The sequence below is a fragment of the Pyrgilauda ruficollis genome, unplaced genomic scaffold (genome assembly GCF_017590135.1).
Source record: "Pyrgilauda ruficollis isolate IOZ18807 unplaced genomic scaffold, ASM1759013v1 scaffold24, whole genome shotgun sequence".
NCBI lineage: Eukaryota > Metazoa > Chordata > Aves > Passeriformes > Passeridae > Pyrgilauda > Pyrgilauda ruficollis.
In genome coordinates, this window is record NW_024523648.1 from 12,319,525 (window position 1) to 12,333,928 (window position 14,404).

Consider the following 14,404-nt stretch of genomic DNA (forward strand, 5'->3'; position numbering starts at 1 on the left):
TTTAAGTTCACACCAAACCTACAGATTTTGGCCCTCAGCTCATCTTTAGGAAGTTTTTATAATAGTAATGGGTATTAAGTTTGTATTCCAACTAAACCAAGTTAAACACAAGACCTGAGGAAGGGTATTCTAGAAACACCAAGACGGTGACTATCTGCAACACACACTTTTTATCCAAGTATCTGCTGTTTGCTTGCCATCCTACTCAGACTGAGTACTTCCAGCAAAGCCAATTCCAATGGCAACATTAAGGGTTACTGACTACTGTAACTGCAACACTCCTTGTGACACATTTTATTTGCCAGAAATGTAAAACTCGGTTGGGTAACAGCGATGTCTAGCTGGAGAACAGCTTTTCAGACGCCTTTGTTTACAAAAGGCTCCCATCATAGTACCAAAACAATAAACAATCTACCCAAAAAAAACCCCAAGGAGGAGTGAGTGTAAACTCCTTGACATACAAAACTGTATTATAGCAAGGAACTATATTCAACCATCAGTATAAGAGAGAAAAAGACATAAATGAAAATACTGTTTGTAAACTGAAATAATTTAATAGAATAATCTAATCAGATCAAATCTGTAGGATTCTGCTGATTTGTTGAATACATTCAACAAATATACACATATAACTTTGTTCAGTGATAACTTGTATGAAAAATATTTGTAATTTTAAAACACTTCTACTGTAATGAAACTTTGCAGCAACTGCCATGTCACTCATGACAGAACAGATATCACCAATACATCATTTTATATAGAATTTCACTTCAGAAAAATGACAAGTTACTGGGTCTTGTGACAGTGAGATTTGAAGAAGCCTCTTTGATCAGGACTGGCAAAGGTGTGAGTTAGCAGTTTCCTTCTCAACACAAATGAAAAATTGGGGATATTTCCACAATAAGTTTCTCAGTTTCATCAGGACAGCTTCAGACCTTGCACATTTTGTTTCAGATTGAGCAACTCTTTCTCTTGTCTTGTTTTCTCCTGTTTGAAGGCCAGCTTGTTGGCTTTCTTCTCCATTCTGCGTTCCTGTACATAGGAATAATGAGAAATTTACAAAATAGGAATTGACATGCAAAATCAAACCATTCCAATTAACTCTTCAAGATTATGAAAGTAAGAGCAATCTGGACAATAGTATTATTTATGGCACTAATTATTAGTAGTCAAACTAATCCATGTACAACCAGGATAAACATCTTTAGTTAGCCAAAGCTTCTAATACGCTGGCAATTTTTGTTCCTAAGTAAGACAGCTAGGATTTCACTGTGGCCAATTAGGATTTTCCACATTTTTTTCAGATATGATGTTTCAGATCACACAAAGTGAGAAGTAACTATTTCCTTTGCTACTCTAGATTGCAAGGAAATCTGATGTTCCTTCAGCAGTTGTATCTGCAGTAGCGGCCACAGTAACAGACCCGAAGTTTTGATACTGGAAATCAGTAAGACAAAAGCGTGATGTTAACTTTCTTTCCAGTAGATTTTTTTTTTTTTTAAGAAGCAATAATTAGTCCTTCGAGACCATCAAGATTTTCCCACTACCTTCAGACATGACAAGTGAGTTTGTTTAAACAAAGTTTGTAAGACAGAATTCAGGTGACATAAAATGCTTTGCAAGGTTTTATTTGCAGTCAGGCGTACCTTTCGCTCCTCTTTTATTGCCTGTTTTCTGGCTTTGCGATACTCTTTGCTCTCAGCTTTGGAACGAGGCTGTGTTGATGCTTTTGGCAGGTCGCTGCCATTTATCATTTGCATGCGCTCCACCTGCTTAGCAGTGAGACCTTTCTGAGGCAGGATGTCTAGGGGAATTCCAGTCTTCTGAGAAATTTTTATTGGTTTGGGCTAAAATAGAGAGTGCATATGAATTAGTGGCCCCTCCAAGAAGTGTACGTGGCACTGCATTATCAGTGTAAAAACTTCAGATCCAGATTTAACAGTAATAAATGTTAAGTCTCCTCATACTATTTAACTCCCCCACAAAAACACACATTAATCCCAAAGTAAGAAATCAAAACATCTGTGACAGAATCTGGCCTTCCAGAGCAAGAAAAACAAACATTTTCTCCTTCTATTTAAATATTACTGAAAAAAATAAAGAACTCTAGTAGTCACTTCATAAGCTTGCAAGAAAAATGTTTCATTTCAAATCTGGGGATATCAAGCTGTGCTCTAATGACAGGGAACATATGGAAGACCAGAGAACTAGAATAAATTGTGCCAGACCATAGGCAAATAAACTTGAGCAAGTATGTGGCTGTGAGACACAGATTACACAGGTCTCACAGGTGTCTCACAGACAACAACAAAGGAAATTCCTTGCTCTGTTTCTGCCTAGCTATAACAGAAACTTTTACCTGACTGAGTTTTCCTTCTAATAAGAAAAAATATATCCAAACTCTTCTTTAGTGAAGAAATAATACCAGAGCCCTCCCCAACCCTCATTTCTGCTCCCTGTCTTTTAAAACTGATACCCACTGAGAAAACAAACACATTTATCTCATGTTTTCCCAGTGTTATTCATCAGAGTAAGTTTAGTAATTTTACCTTTGATGGCTCCTTAATAAGTGTTGGGTGATTATATAAGTTTGAATAGGTACCTAAGTCACAAAGAAAAAAAGAAAGTAGTCAAGAAAGGCTTGCAAATAGCAATTATGAATTGTACTGCTACATAGGTTTTGGGAATTTCTCCTGTTGTGCTCAGAGAATAAACCATTTTACCTGAAGGACTGCCAGGGAAGTTCTGAAATCACCTATCATTTACTTTGAAATCCTAAGAGCAAATAAGCAAACTCCAAAATACTTACTCAAAATGGATTCACAATCCCACTTTTCTTTTGGCTCCTCAATAACTACAGTTACTATTTCTTCCTTTTCCTCCTCACTTTCTTCATTTGCTGGAGAGTCCAAATCTTCATCAGGTTCAAGAGCATCCAGTTTCACACAACTTTTTCGAAGTTCAGAGAACAAAAAAATACAGTTTATCTCTTACTGAAAATGTATAATTATGTAAGCTCAGACTCCCTTAAGTCAAGCCCCAGACCCAATACAGCTATTTCCAATCCAATTTGCAGAAAAAATGAAGTTTCCTTAAGTAAGCCTCCTCAAAATAAACTAAAAACATTAGGACAAAGACACAGTCAACAAAAGAATTATTTTTTTTCAAGAGGATGAATGCCTCTAATAGGTATTGCTTACATTACATTCAACACACTTATACAAAAGGAGCATGACCTACTCAAACTAATAAAAATCTCCACTTAATTCTATCATGCAAGTGGATAATACTCATATACAGCCGCTTTTATTTTGGGATGCAATCTTTTGAGTGCATAAACTTGAAACAACACGCCCAAAACTTCCATATAAACAGAAGATTACAGAACTACTTATGTGAAGCAGTACTTCTGGGAATACATACTTCTTTGCTTTCTCTTTGTAGTAATCATCCAGGACTTCCTGCAGTCGAGCATTGTCTGTGTTAATGTAGCCTTCTAACTCCACGTTATCTAAGGCTCCAATCTCATCTTCATCAAATTGTTCATAAAACTAAAATAAAGAAGTGGATATCTGTAATTAGACCACATTTGTTATGCAACTGCTTGACAGCTTAAAGAAGAGCCACACATTTCCTTTGCCTCTTTTCCCTCTCCCCTCTCATTTGCTGAACAACTGCCAAACACATCTGCAGTAGGATTTCCTCCTTACTGTCAGTATTCTTTCCACATAGGACTCACAAAGTTACCTTATAATAATATATAAACCAGCTTCTAAAAAACGTTTTTTATTCTGATGCATTATTTCAATCTATGAATTAAGAAGCCTGTCACTGCGCACAACAAAAGTTACACCCTATTTCCATGCTCTGTTCATGAATTTATACTTTACCAGGGCCCTGTAAATGGCTTGCTGTGTTGAACTGAGCCTCTCAGACAAAAGTGTAACACTTTTGAATGCTCATACAGTCACTGGAGTAATTTTGGTTACCTCCATCAGTGCTAGGCCTTCCAATAGCAATTAACACTACAGCCTAGGTGACACAAGCCTCTGAATGTACCCAGTATTAAATGCAGAATACATGCTAAGAGCAGTAGCTTGATGCCCTGACTGCTAAAAGCAGCAAAATCTGCACAGGTATACAGAACACTGCCTGATGAAATGAATCAATAGAAAAAGAAGCATTTAACACCCTTCACAGTTACAATCTTGAGCAGCCTCACCTTCTCAAATCTGTCATCCAACAGGGTTAACTGCTCATTCCGTCTTATTACTGAAGATGTCATAGAATATTCCGTGAAACGACTCCTAGTTTCTTCTTGCATAAAAAGGAATTCTTTTGTCTGTCCATTAACCTCACCATCTGACAAAGGACCTTCTGAATCATAGTCTTTATCAGTACTGCAGCTATCCTTTTCATCACTATCATCTTCCATATCTTCCCATTCATCTTCATCCTCAGCATCAGGTCCCCTGAACAGAAGCACAAAACAGTTTTAGAATAATACATGGACCTTTACATAGCTCTGACCTATCCTGGGTTATCTGAAACAACTTGGCAATAACAGATTTAAATCTTGAGAGAGATACTTTTCTGAGAGCTGAAAGCATTTCTAGCTGGACCATGCATCTGTGCACTGAGACTGAAGTTATTTTTATATTCAGCTGTACAAGTCAAAGCAGAAAAATATCAGCTGCATTCTTGACTATTAAAACAAGCAAAAATTGCTAGTGTTCATGAAATTATGAGAATGATACCAAAACCTAAGTAGATAAAATGCAGTGGGGTATCACACAAAGCATTTGTAAAGGGGTCAAAAACACCCAGTAGCCTTCATCAATACTATTACCAATGTATTTTACATGTAATAGATGACAATGAACAAGAACACTATTATTCCAAATACTGCATATAATCCATGAGCTCAAAGTAACATCTGAAACCTACTGCCAGGATAATGTAAGAAATTTCATTTTGCAAGCTGCCATCCAAGTAACACAAGGTAGCACTTTTTTCAACACACCAAAGTATTCAATTTGAAATCTGAAACCATTGTGGCTTCCTACACCACCACATGCAATAGCAAGTAGCGTCTCTCCTATTCACATATGACAAATATTTCAACAAAGCTCTATCTACCGCTTCTGTGGTTTATTTGCTTGCAGAACAAAATCATCTTCCAGGATATTTTCTGGATTGTCAAAGTCAAAATCATCATCAAGAGCTGCAACAATATCTGGGTCAAAATCTAGCCGTGGTCCTAGAAAGTTGAAAAAACAAAACATAAATATTTGCATTCTTCTGACATTACAAAGCTACTTTCCTGGACAAAAACCAATCCAGCTGGACTGTTAATTTGCAGTAAGGAAAGCTTAAACCAAAGAAACACAAAATTCCTCAAGAATATTTGTAGATCTGATAGAAGACAGGGCATGCCACCAGTCTCTTGTCAATTTTTATCACTCAGAAAAAAACATTTCCCAGAGGTCTTAAGCTTCCATAAATGCATTTTAATATTTTTATAAAGAAAAAAATATCAAGGTTAAAGCACCACATGACCAACTACCAGCATTAGCTCCAACCCTAAAATTCTCTACATTACAAAAGGTTAAAAAGTGTTTCTCTGCTGCAATTAGCAGAATTATCTTCAGCATTCTTCTGTCGGGAGAGAGACAATTGCTACAATTCCTTACTGTTATGAAATATGGAGATAGCTGTGCAGTCAATGTCCAGTGCAAATGTGGATACATAACAAAAGCCTACTCACAGCCTATAACACCAAAATAACACTAATGAAGGGATATAAACACTACTCAGCATTTGAAGAGAAACTGAGTGAAAATCCAGTTCCAGACTCGGATTCAAAGAGACAGAATAATAAATTAATACTATTATCCACAGTTTCCCCCTGTTATTAGTTTGTATTTGCTAGGCAATAGTAAGAGCTCATGGATTCACCCTCTCCAAGCAAAGCTAAAGAACTCTCACTGGTGAATCACAGAAGTCTTAAATTGAAACATGGGTCTCTCACAGATGACTCCTTATGCCTGCTACCGAGCCTGTTCTAAGCCAAAAAAACCATGACATCACAACAGAAGCTCTAATTACCATCTACTTCCTAGATGACAACTCACATCACAGAAAGGTGAAAAATACCTGAAACGGGAGCAGCTTTATTCAACAAGCCCACATCCTCTTCAAACTCTGTGGCAAACACTGAGGAAGGCAACTTAATGGATGGAGCCTTAGAAAAAGAAAAACATGATCACAATGTATTTGTTCTCAGTTTCTTATTTGAGCTCATATTAACAAAATCATGCAGACACTCCTGTGACCAAAAGAAATTCTGTGAGTGCTACTAAAATGTTACAACAAGTGCTATGTTACCTGCAATAAATTTTCAGAGTTATACAATGATAGCTACATAAAGTGCTGGCAGCATCAGTTCTCATATTGTCAAAATTCTCCAGGTACAGAAACAGTATTTTCTGTACCTCTAAAGCTTTTTAGAGAATGATTGTACAGCAGGCACACTGAAATTTTTAAAAAATTTTTGGTTTGTTTAGAACACTAGCACACATTTGAATTCACCCCTTTACTGTAAGACTTGTTAAAAGCTTCACAACATGCACATCTACCCTAACTTTAAACCTTACATAGTACCACCAAGCTGTACCTGAAAGGTACCCCTGACTAAGACTATTAGTTTTGACTAAAATGACAATATTTGGTTAAATCAAACACCCTCAGCTATAAGTGACTGGCAATGGCATACTTCACTGCTTCAAAGCATTTACTGCTTTTCCATTCCAATGTGATCCAGCATCATGAACTTCTACGAGTTATGCCAGCAATTGAAAAGTTGGGTTTTATTCTGTCAGGCTTCTATTACAGTCCCCTTTAAAAACGTGGTGTGCTGATAATACAACCTGGCATATTCATTACTCCCACAGCATTCAGAAGTTCTAAAAAACCTTAAAAACAAATGCCCACCCCAGAAAAACAAACAACTTGTTCAAACAAACACCTTTGCAAGCCATCTCTGTAGAAAAAAGTTTGTTGTGGGTACCTGAAGTGTTTTAACACTGAGCTAGCAAAATAATGTTCACCAGTAAATGCCTGCTTGTCAGCTTCTGGGTTTACTCGTAGGAAAGTCAAGTTGGTTGAGGGTCAAAAGGATCCTTACACATAAATATAAATACACACACACACACAATTAATGTGTTTAGAGAATGTTAATGCTCCAAAGAACAGCATTACCATCAGCAAAAATACTACTTACTGAAATTCTCTGAATTTCATCCTCTATGTGCCCCTCACTTGTGATGACAATTCTGCTTTGCTGTCCACGCACAGATGGGACAAGCTCAGAGGGACCAGAGGCTTCTTTGAGGTGCTGCAAATAGTCATAGTCATCATCAAAGAAGACACCATACTTGCGCTGCTCTTCCCTTCTTTGCTCCTCATGCCCCTAGGAAGTGGGGGGAGAAAAAAAATAATCAAAAGGAATACATTTAGTTACCCAAGTCCACTTAAAACTTACTAGAAAAAAGAAAAGCAACACACTATCTACTCTCTAGCTACTGAGAGTGTCTGGCTGTTGAAGTCCTCATAGTCCTCTCTCCACTCCATACCCTAATCCACAGCCAATTAGAATGTTGTAATCAGCTGGTTCCATGTCTGGGTGCTGCCTGAGCAGCACCTTTCCATCAGCAACATACCAACAATGCCTGTTTTATCACAGCGAGTCAGGCAAGCTTTGCTGTTTTTTTTAATGCATTTACACCTCTAATGCCAGTTAAGTCATCCTTTAACCATCAGGCAGTAACTCACAAATGTGAAATTCCCTACAACATCCTTTTTTTAATAAGTTTTTTTTTTTTTTTTTAACAAAAAACTACCTTCTCTCAGGCTGTTATGAAATTCCCTACAACATCCCTTTTTTAATAAGCTTTTTTTTAAACGAAAAACTACCTTCTCTCAGGCTGTTTTTGAACGGTATAATTGCATACCAACTTTTTTTCTCTGTGGTGTTTCTTAATCTGAATGAACCTCAGTATTTAAAGTGAGTATTTACTTTCTGTGTGGGCAGCAGAACTCTCTGGGGTGCAGTATCATCAGCAGCAAGAGGATCCCTCTGACTTCGGTGCACTAAGTGAAATGTCACTGCTTTCTTCTTCTCTATGAAGGGCTTTTTCTTCTTGTGAGGCTGAAAAAGGAAATTTGGTTAACTGTTAACAAAAAATTAAATATTCAATGCACCTAAAGAGAAGCTGTAGTGTGCTGCTGTACTCATTTTAAGGCAATGCCTTACAAACATATGCTTGGAAACAAAGCACAAAGAGACTGGTGGGAGCTTAACTCATCTCCCCACAGGCACAACAGGCATTTCATATGTTCTAACAGCAACGCAGCTTATTCAGCTGCAAAATGGAAATACATCGAACAGTAAATATCTGTGTGAAAAACGCCAATCACTTGTTTTTAAAATTTTAAAAGTTTTAATAGTAATAAGATGGTTACAAAAATTGCAATATGCTTAGAGCAATAAAAATTTTAATTGAAGTTAGGACAATACAAGCCAGTAAGAACAAAGAGTTACAGACAGTCTGGGTACCTTTTTGGGCAAACTAAGCCCGGAAAAGGGCACCCATTAACAAAGGATTAACCCTTAAAAATGACAGCCTGTTGCAGATTCATATACTTCACACATGATGCATAAATTCCTTTAAAATAAAGGATTTTGTCCGTTCATCATCAACTTCTCCCCTTAATCCTAACGGCGTCTTTTTTGACTGAACCAGGTGGAAAGAAGTTCATTTCCCCGGGTACCTTTTTTGGGCAAACTAAGCCCGGAAAAGGGCACCCATTAACAAAGGATTAACCCTTAAAAATGACAGCCTGTTGCAGATTCATATACTTCACACATGATGCATAAATTCCTTTAAAATAAAGGATTTTGTCCGTTCATCATCAACTTCTCCCCTTAATCCTAACGGCGTCTTTTTTGACTGAACCAGGTGGAAAGAAGTTCATTTCTCCTGATAAAAGAGCAATAAATTCTCTTTCTCTGAAAGATTTAGGTGTCCTGCAGACGTCATCCGGTGGGAGCACCTCATTCCTTTCTAAAGCGAAAACATTCCACATACATAGTTCCTATTTTAACTACAAAAGTTACCTTTTAACTATGAAACTAGATTTACCATACTGTTAAAATGTTAATACAGCACTACTAATCAATACAACATAATACGTATAGTAAATATCCGCATAGAGCAACACAATATGCACTTTTCACATCTGATAACAGCACATACAGTTCAACAAACAGCCCTAGAAAGGAATTCTGCAACACACTTCATCCAAGAAACACGGGAAACTGATAAGGAAATTCATCCAGACACACCTTGTTTCGTGCTTTAGACGACCAGAGCAGCAATTTAACATCAGTCATGAGCACCATCGGCAGCACCACTAGCCAGGCACAGCTCCAACATCGAATACACGTGCGGTCTGCATCAACAGACCCACCGAGTGTTCTCAGCCGGCTGAAAGCCTTTCCTACGGCTTACCACATCTGACCTGGAAAAACACTTCCAGCAAGGTTTCCGGCTTTACTTACCTAACAAACAGCGTTACAGCCGATACAGGCTACCTGGGGGCCCTACTGCTCTAAGTTGCCTTGTTCGCCTGTCAATCCCGAGTACGGAGCACGGCACACTCACCATGGCGCTGTCCCCCGGCCGCTCCCGGTGTCCCCAACCCTACTCGCTCCCACGCGGGCCAGGCGTCAGGGTCCCGGGGCTGTGCCCTCCATCTTGGGATACACCACTGACCAACGGGGGGAACCAGATAAGCTGCCAGTCCGGCCTAGTTTGTATGTTTTTGTTTCCTAATAAACAAAAAAAACAACGGGTATTTTCTCAAACTGAAATAATATTCTGATAAAAGAGAGGCTCAGTGGACCCAAGCATGACGCATGTCGGAGACACATTTTCCCAGTTCTCCCCTCAAAACAGTGACGAATGGTTCGGGCCGCCAGCTCTCCCAATGGCGGAGCGCGGCGCAGGCGGCCATGGGGCGGCGCGCGTGCGCAGCAGCCGGGCTGGGCTGGCTGAGGGGACGGGCGGGTTATGGGGGCTGAGTCTGGAGGACAGGGAGTAAATGACCCGTATTGGTATTAACAGTGTTTTGCCGTATTTGAGTTCTTTTTTTCGGACGAGGAATGGCTGGGGGAACTGGGCCTGTTCAGAGGAGAGACGACTAAGGGGGGGACCTCATCAATGGCCATAAGTATCTGAAGGGAGGGTGTCAAGAGGAGGGATCCAGGCTCTGCTTGATGGTGCCCAGCAATAGGACAAGAGACACCAGGCAGAAACTGATGCACAGGAAGTTCCACCTGAGTATAAGGACAAATCTACTGTGCAGGTGATCACACAGTGGAATCGATTGTCCAGAGAGGCTGTGGAGTCTCCCTCACTGGAAATACTCGAGAACCATCTGGACACAGCCGAGTGCCGTGTGCCTCAGGATAGCCCTGCGTGAGCAGGGAGGCTGGAGCAGATGTTCCACTGTGGTCCTTTCCAACCTGAACCATTCTGCAGTATGACACTGTAGCTGTATGAATTTTACCTACACCGTGTAGCGGGGCTGTGCACAGACACGGGCACTCATGTACAGGCTTCTTGCTAAGAAAAATAGAAGTATGCTTGGTATTTTAAAACCTGCTTTGTTACTTCTCAAAGGAAAGCGTAAAACACAGAGGGGAGCAGGTTTTTTCCATGTGTTTACAGGCAAATAAAACAATGACAGCTAAGAAGAGGTTTTCACTGAAAATTCGGAAAAATTATCCACATTATGTGTGTATGGATGCAGCCAAATATATATGCATGCATGTACCTGAAGGTATTGCTTTGGTCATATTTGGGTGGATTTCATTGGTTTTCAGTAGGTGTCACTAAAGCTCCGAAAGAACCCAGATTTTCACTCTTGTGGCTGTTTTCTGAAGTCTTGAATCTTTACCCAGTTTCATCACACCACTCTTGCAGAAGTGCACAATCTAATCTGATCCACTCCATCAGCTGAAATAACTCCTGGACTCGGAAGATTCAGGTTATCTCTGCATTTATCTGTGCAAGGGCTGGACTTTCCTCTTCCTTGGGAAAAGTGCCGGTGAGTGTCTCGTTGTTAGCCATGTGCGGGCGTGGTGCACCCCCCGGGGCACAAGGAGATCCGCAAATGATCCCTCCTGGATCTCAGCCTGCGAATGGATTTTTCATGGCTGCACCCAACAGCAACAGCTCCTTCCTTGCAGTGTGTCTGTGCTGCCAACCCTGCGACAGCTGGAACAGCAGAGCTGGATTTTCACAGGGTAATTAAGAACAGAGTCACTCAGCTGTTGAAAACACAGTACTTAGCATTTATTTGTGGGGTAATGATGTAGATTAGATTACTCCTTATTGCTTCCAAGTTCCTGACCTGCCTCTCTGGCATCCACAGAACTGCATGTACATAGCCTTGGTGACAGGGTCACGCTTCACAATCCCCTAAACCTGGCACCTCCGTATCTGGTGGTGGCAGTACTGTCATTCCACACACCCCAATCTGGTCTGGGAGCATTGTATCAGTTTGGATGTAGGAAAAATTATATTTTGCTCTCAGCTCTGTTGTTAGTCAGCTGTTTCCTAAGTGTAAGATAATTTACCAGTTAAGTCTCAGTGTTTTCTGTCTTACTTTAATTTACATCCTTCCCCTGAATTTCCTGGTTAGATTCTAAGTATTTAGGAGGAAGGGTATGTATTATATGGTCACACAGAGATTAAGACAGGTTCCTTCCCATATCACAGAAGATTGCTAATGTATACTAACAGTAATACATCTGAGGATGAGTTTGAATCATGGATTAACAACAATAGGCACCACATTGCCTCCTTTGTTGATACCTGAGGGTGAGCCATCTCCTTATTTATATATATATAATATATAATTCAATATATATATATAATATATATATTGAATTTATATATATAATATAGGTAATTCAATATATAGCATTACATGGATGTGTACTGTGTATGAAAGAGTGTCTCAGAGACTCTGCTTAAGCTTCTCATTTCATCCTAGCCTTACAAGGCCATCCTTCCCACAGCACTCTCTCACTGCCAGGTTCTTTGCAGTGACTGCTAACAGAACTCAGCAAAGAGCATCTACAGAGACTGAGGGGTAAGTGCTCAGGTCACTAACCACTCCTTTTATGCTCGCAGAAGAAAAATGGTCAGTATTGAAACAGTCTCACTGTCAAGGCAGCCACTTAAAAGATAATGTGCTGGAAGCACATCCTTAACATAAGCATCAACTTGCCTTCTGAGTGAGGAAATTTATGCTCATTTTTTCCTCTTAGTTCTTTCAAAGAAGAAATTATTTCAAAGTAATTAAAACCAAAAGTCATTGTCAGTCACTTTGAAAGTTAAAAGATTGGCAGATGCACTGCTGACTAGGCTGAACCCTCAGCTGTGCAGATCAGCTTTGTTCCTGTGCAGAGGGTGTATTTCCACTGTAAATCTGCTGTCAATGAAACTGGTAAAATCACTTCTTGCTAAAAAAAGAGGAAACTGGACGCATAGATTAGGTCTCCGAACCATTAAGCTACAACCCTAACTGTATTTTTAAACCAAGTATCACTTCTTTCAACACACCTCTCCATGAATACACCGCACACAGGAAATTTACCACATGTGTTTGAAGGATTACCAGAATTCAAAGGAAGGTTTCAGGAACATTTTTAAATTTCAGTTCTACAAGGAGGGAGTTTAATTTGGCCTCTGGAGGCTCTCTGAATTTAACTCTACTATGCTAGAGATTCATGTACTATGTACATGCTAGAGATTAAAGAAGAAAACATTTTCAGTAAAGGTTTTCTGAACAATTTTCTAGAGGTGATTTTTAAAATTTTCTGTTTCTATATATTGATTCATATATATCTATAATTCAAAGAGCAAAACAGTTATCTAAGGCACTTGGAACTGTGCACAGCAGAGTATCCTACAGTAATGTGCAACTAGGCAGCACAATTTGAGTTTCCTTGTTTTAATAAAAACACCATAAAGCAAGCATAACATATGTACTGTATAAACCCCCAATACATTCTTTATGTTTTTCAGGTGATGATACTGGACTATATTTGTGTGTGTGTGTATATACATAAATATATATATATAGAGATATATATATAAAACAGATAAAACCTCAAGAAGCAGCTGTCATTAATTTGTAACAGTTACTTGCATTCCCAGATATCACACACCTGTGTAAAATGCAGTATCAGATCTGCCACTTTAGAGTTACCATATTCAATCACACTGAGCCAAGTTGATGCATTCATTTTATAATTGTTACGTAAAATCCGCCCTGTGTAAGCTGAAAAGTTGTTGGTATTGCTTCTCCACAGCATCCATCTTTTGAAAGTAATGAAACATGTGGAAAGTACATTTTAGAGGGACAGCAATTCTAAGCTGATAATGTTTCAGATACATTTTTTGTAGTTACCAGTAACTATTTAGCATGACGGGCAGTGGGGAACCAAGGTTTGAATTTTGTTTGCCTTACTTGACTTGAAAATGGGAACATTTAATTAAATCAAAGGAAGTTACTTAAAGAATAATTTTTCACTATTTTTCATCAAATTAATAGAAAAAATAAAGTCTAAGAAATGGCCCAGTGTGTATGAATAGGTGACACTCTGGATGCAAAATTTGAGTTGCAATGAATTCATGTGACAATTCCATTTCAGGTGATTGTGGCTGCCTTGGAGTCTATCCAGCAAGGAAGAACCTTCTGGCTGTACTGGACCCTCGGAAGACCGTCCCGGAGCTCAGCAACGCGCACTGGTGTGGATGTGTGATCAGCCCTCCTTACGGGGGTCATCGCTCCGCAGCGTCCGTGTGGGCTTGCTTGGAAGAGGCAGGAGTGCAGTGATTCCTACTGCTGAACCTGTCCTGGTGTACTGCAGCTCTGCCAGAGAAACACAGGTTTGTGATCTCCCAGTGTTTAAGGTGCAGCTGGGTCCAAAGCACAGCACACAAACGTCGCCATGATTTAGCGTTTGAGCTATTGTGCCGCAGAATGCGGGGAAGGGACACAGACTTACCAGCTTTATCGGCTCCTGTGTGTGCACAACAGTGTCTGTGCCCTTCTTGTGCCTCTCCCAGATTTGCAGTTCAGTTGTAAATGGAATTCTGTTTTATTTTTTTAAGGATACCCCCTCTTCTCCCCAAAACTTAAGAGCTATTTAAACAGTTGCAGGCAATTAAGCATGGGCCATCTCCACACCCTTCCCCTGCTGCTGATACAGACTGTTCAAATGAGCCATTGATATTTGTGTTTCAAATCACACCAGCTAAAATAA

The 14,404-nt window shown here is 39.5% G+C and overlaps 1 protein-coding gene across 1 annotated transcript; it reads right to left on the reverse strand.

The window, feature by feature from the left end:
• Positions 1-529: 529 nt before the first annotated feature.
• Positions 530-10,009, reverse strand: LTV1 (LTV1 ribosome biogenesis factor). Its single transcript, XM_041470111.1, has 11 exons — positions 9,726-10,009; positions 8,078-8,209; positions 7,283-7,471; positions 6,157-6,244; positions 5,140-5,260; positions 4,223-4,472; positions 3,424-3,551; positions 2,810-2,949; positions 2,550-2,602; positions 1,647-1,847; positions 530-1,032 (listed from the first exon to the last, which is right to left on the reverse strand). Exons 1-11 carry the CDS (start codon positions 9,726-9,728, stop codon positions 919-921), a joined length of 1,419 nt encoding a protein of 472 aa, XP_041326045.1. The 5' UTR covers positions 9,729-10,009; the 3' UTR covers positions 530-918.
• Between the last annotated feature and the right edge of the window lie 4,395 nt (positions 10,010-14,404).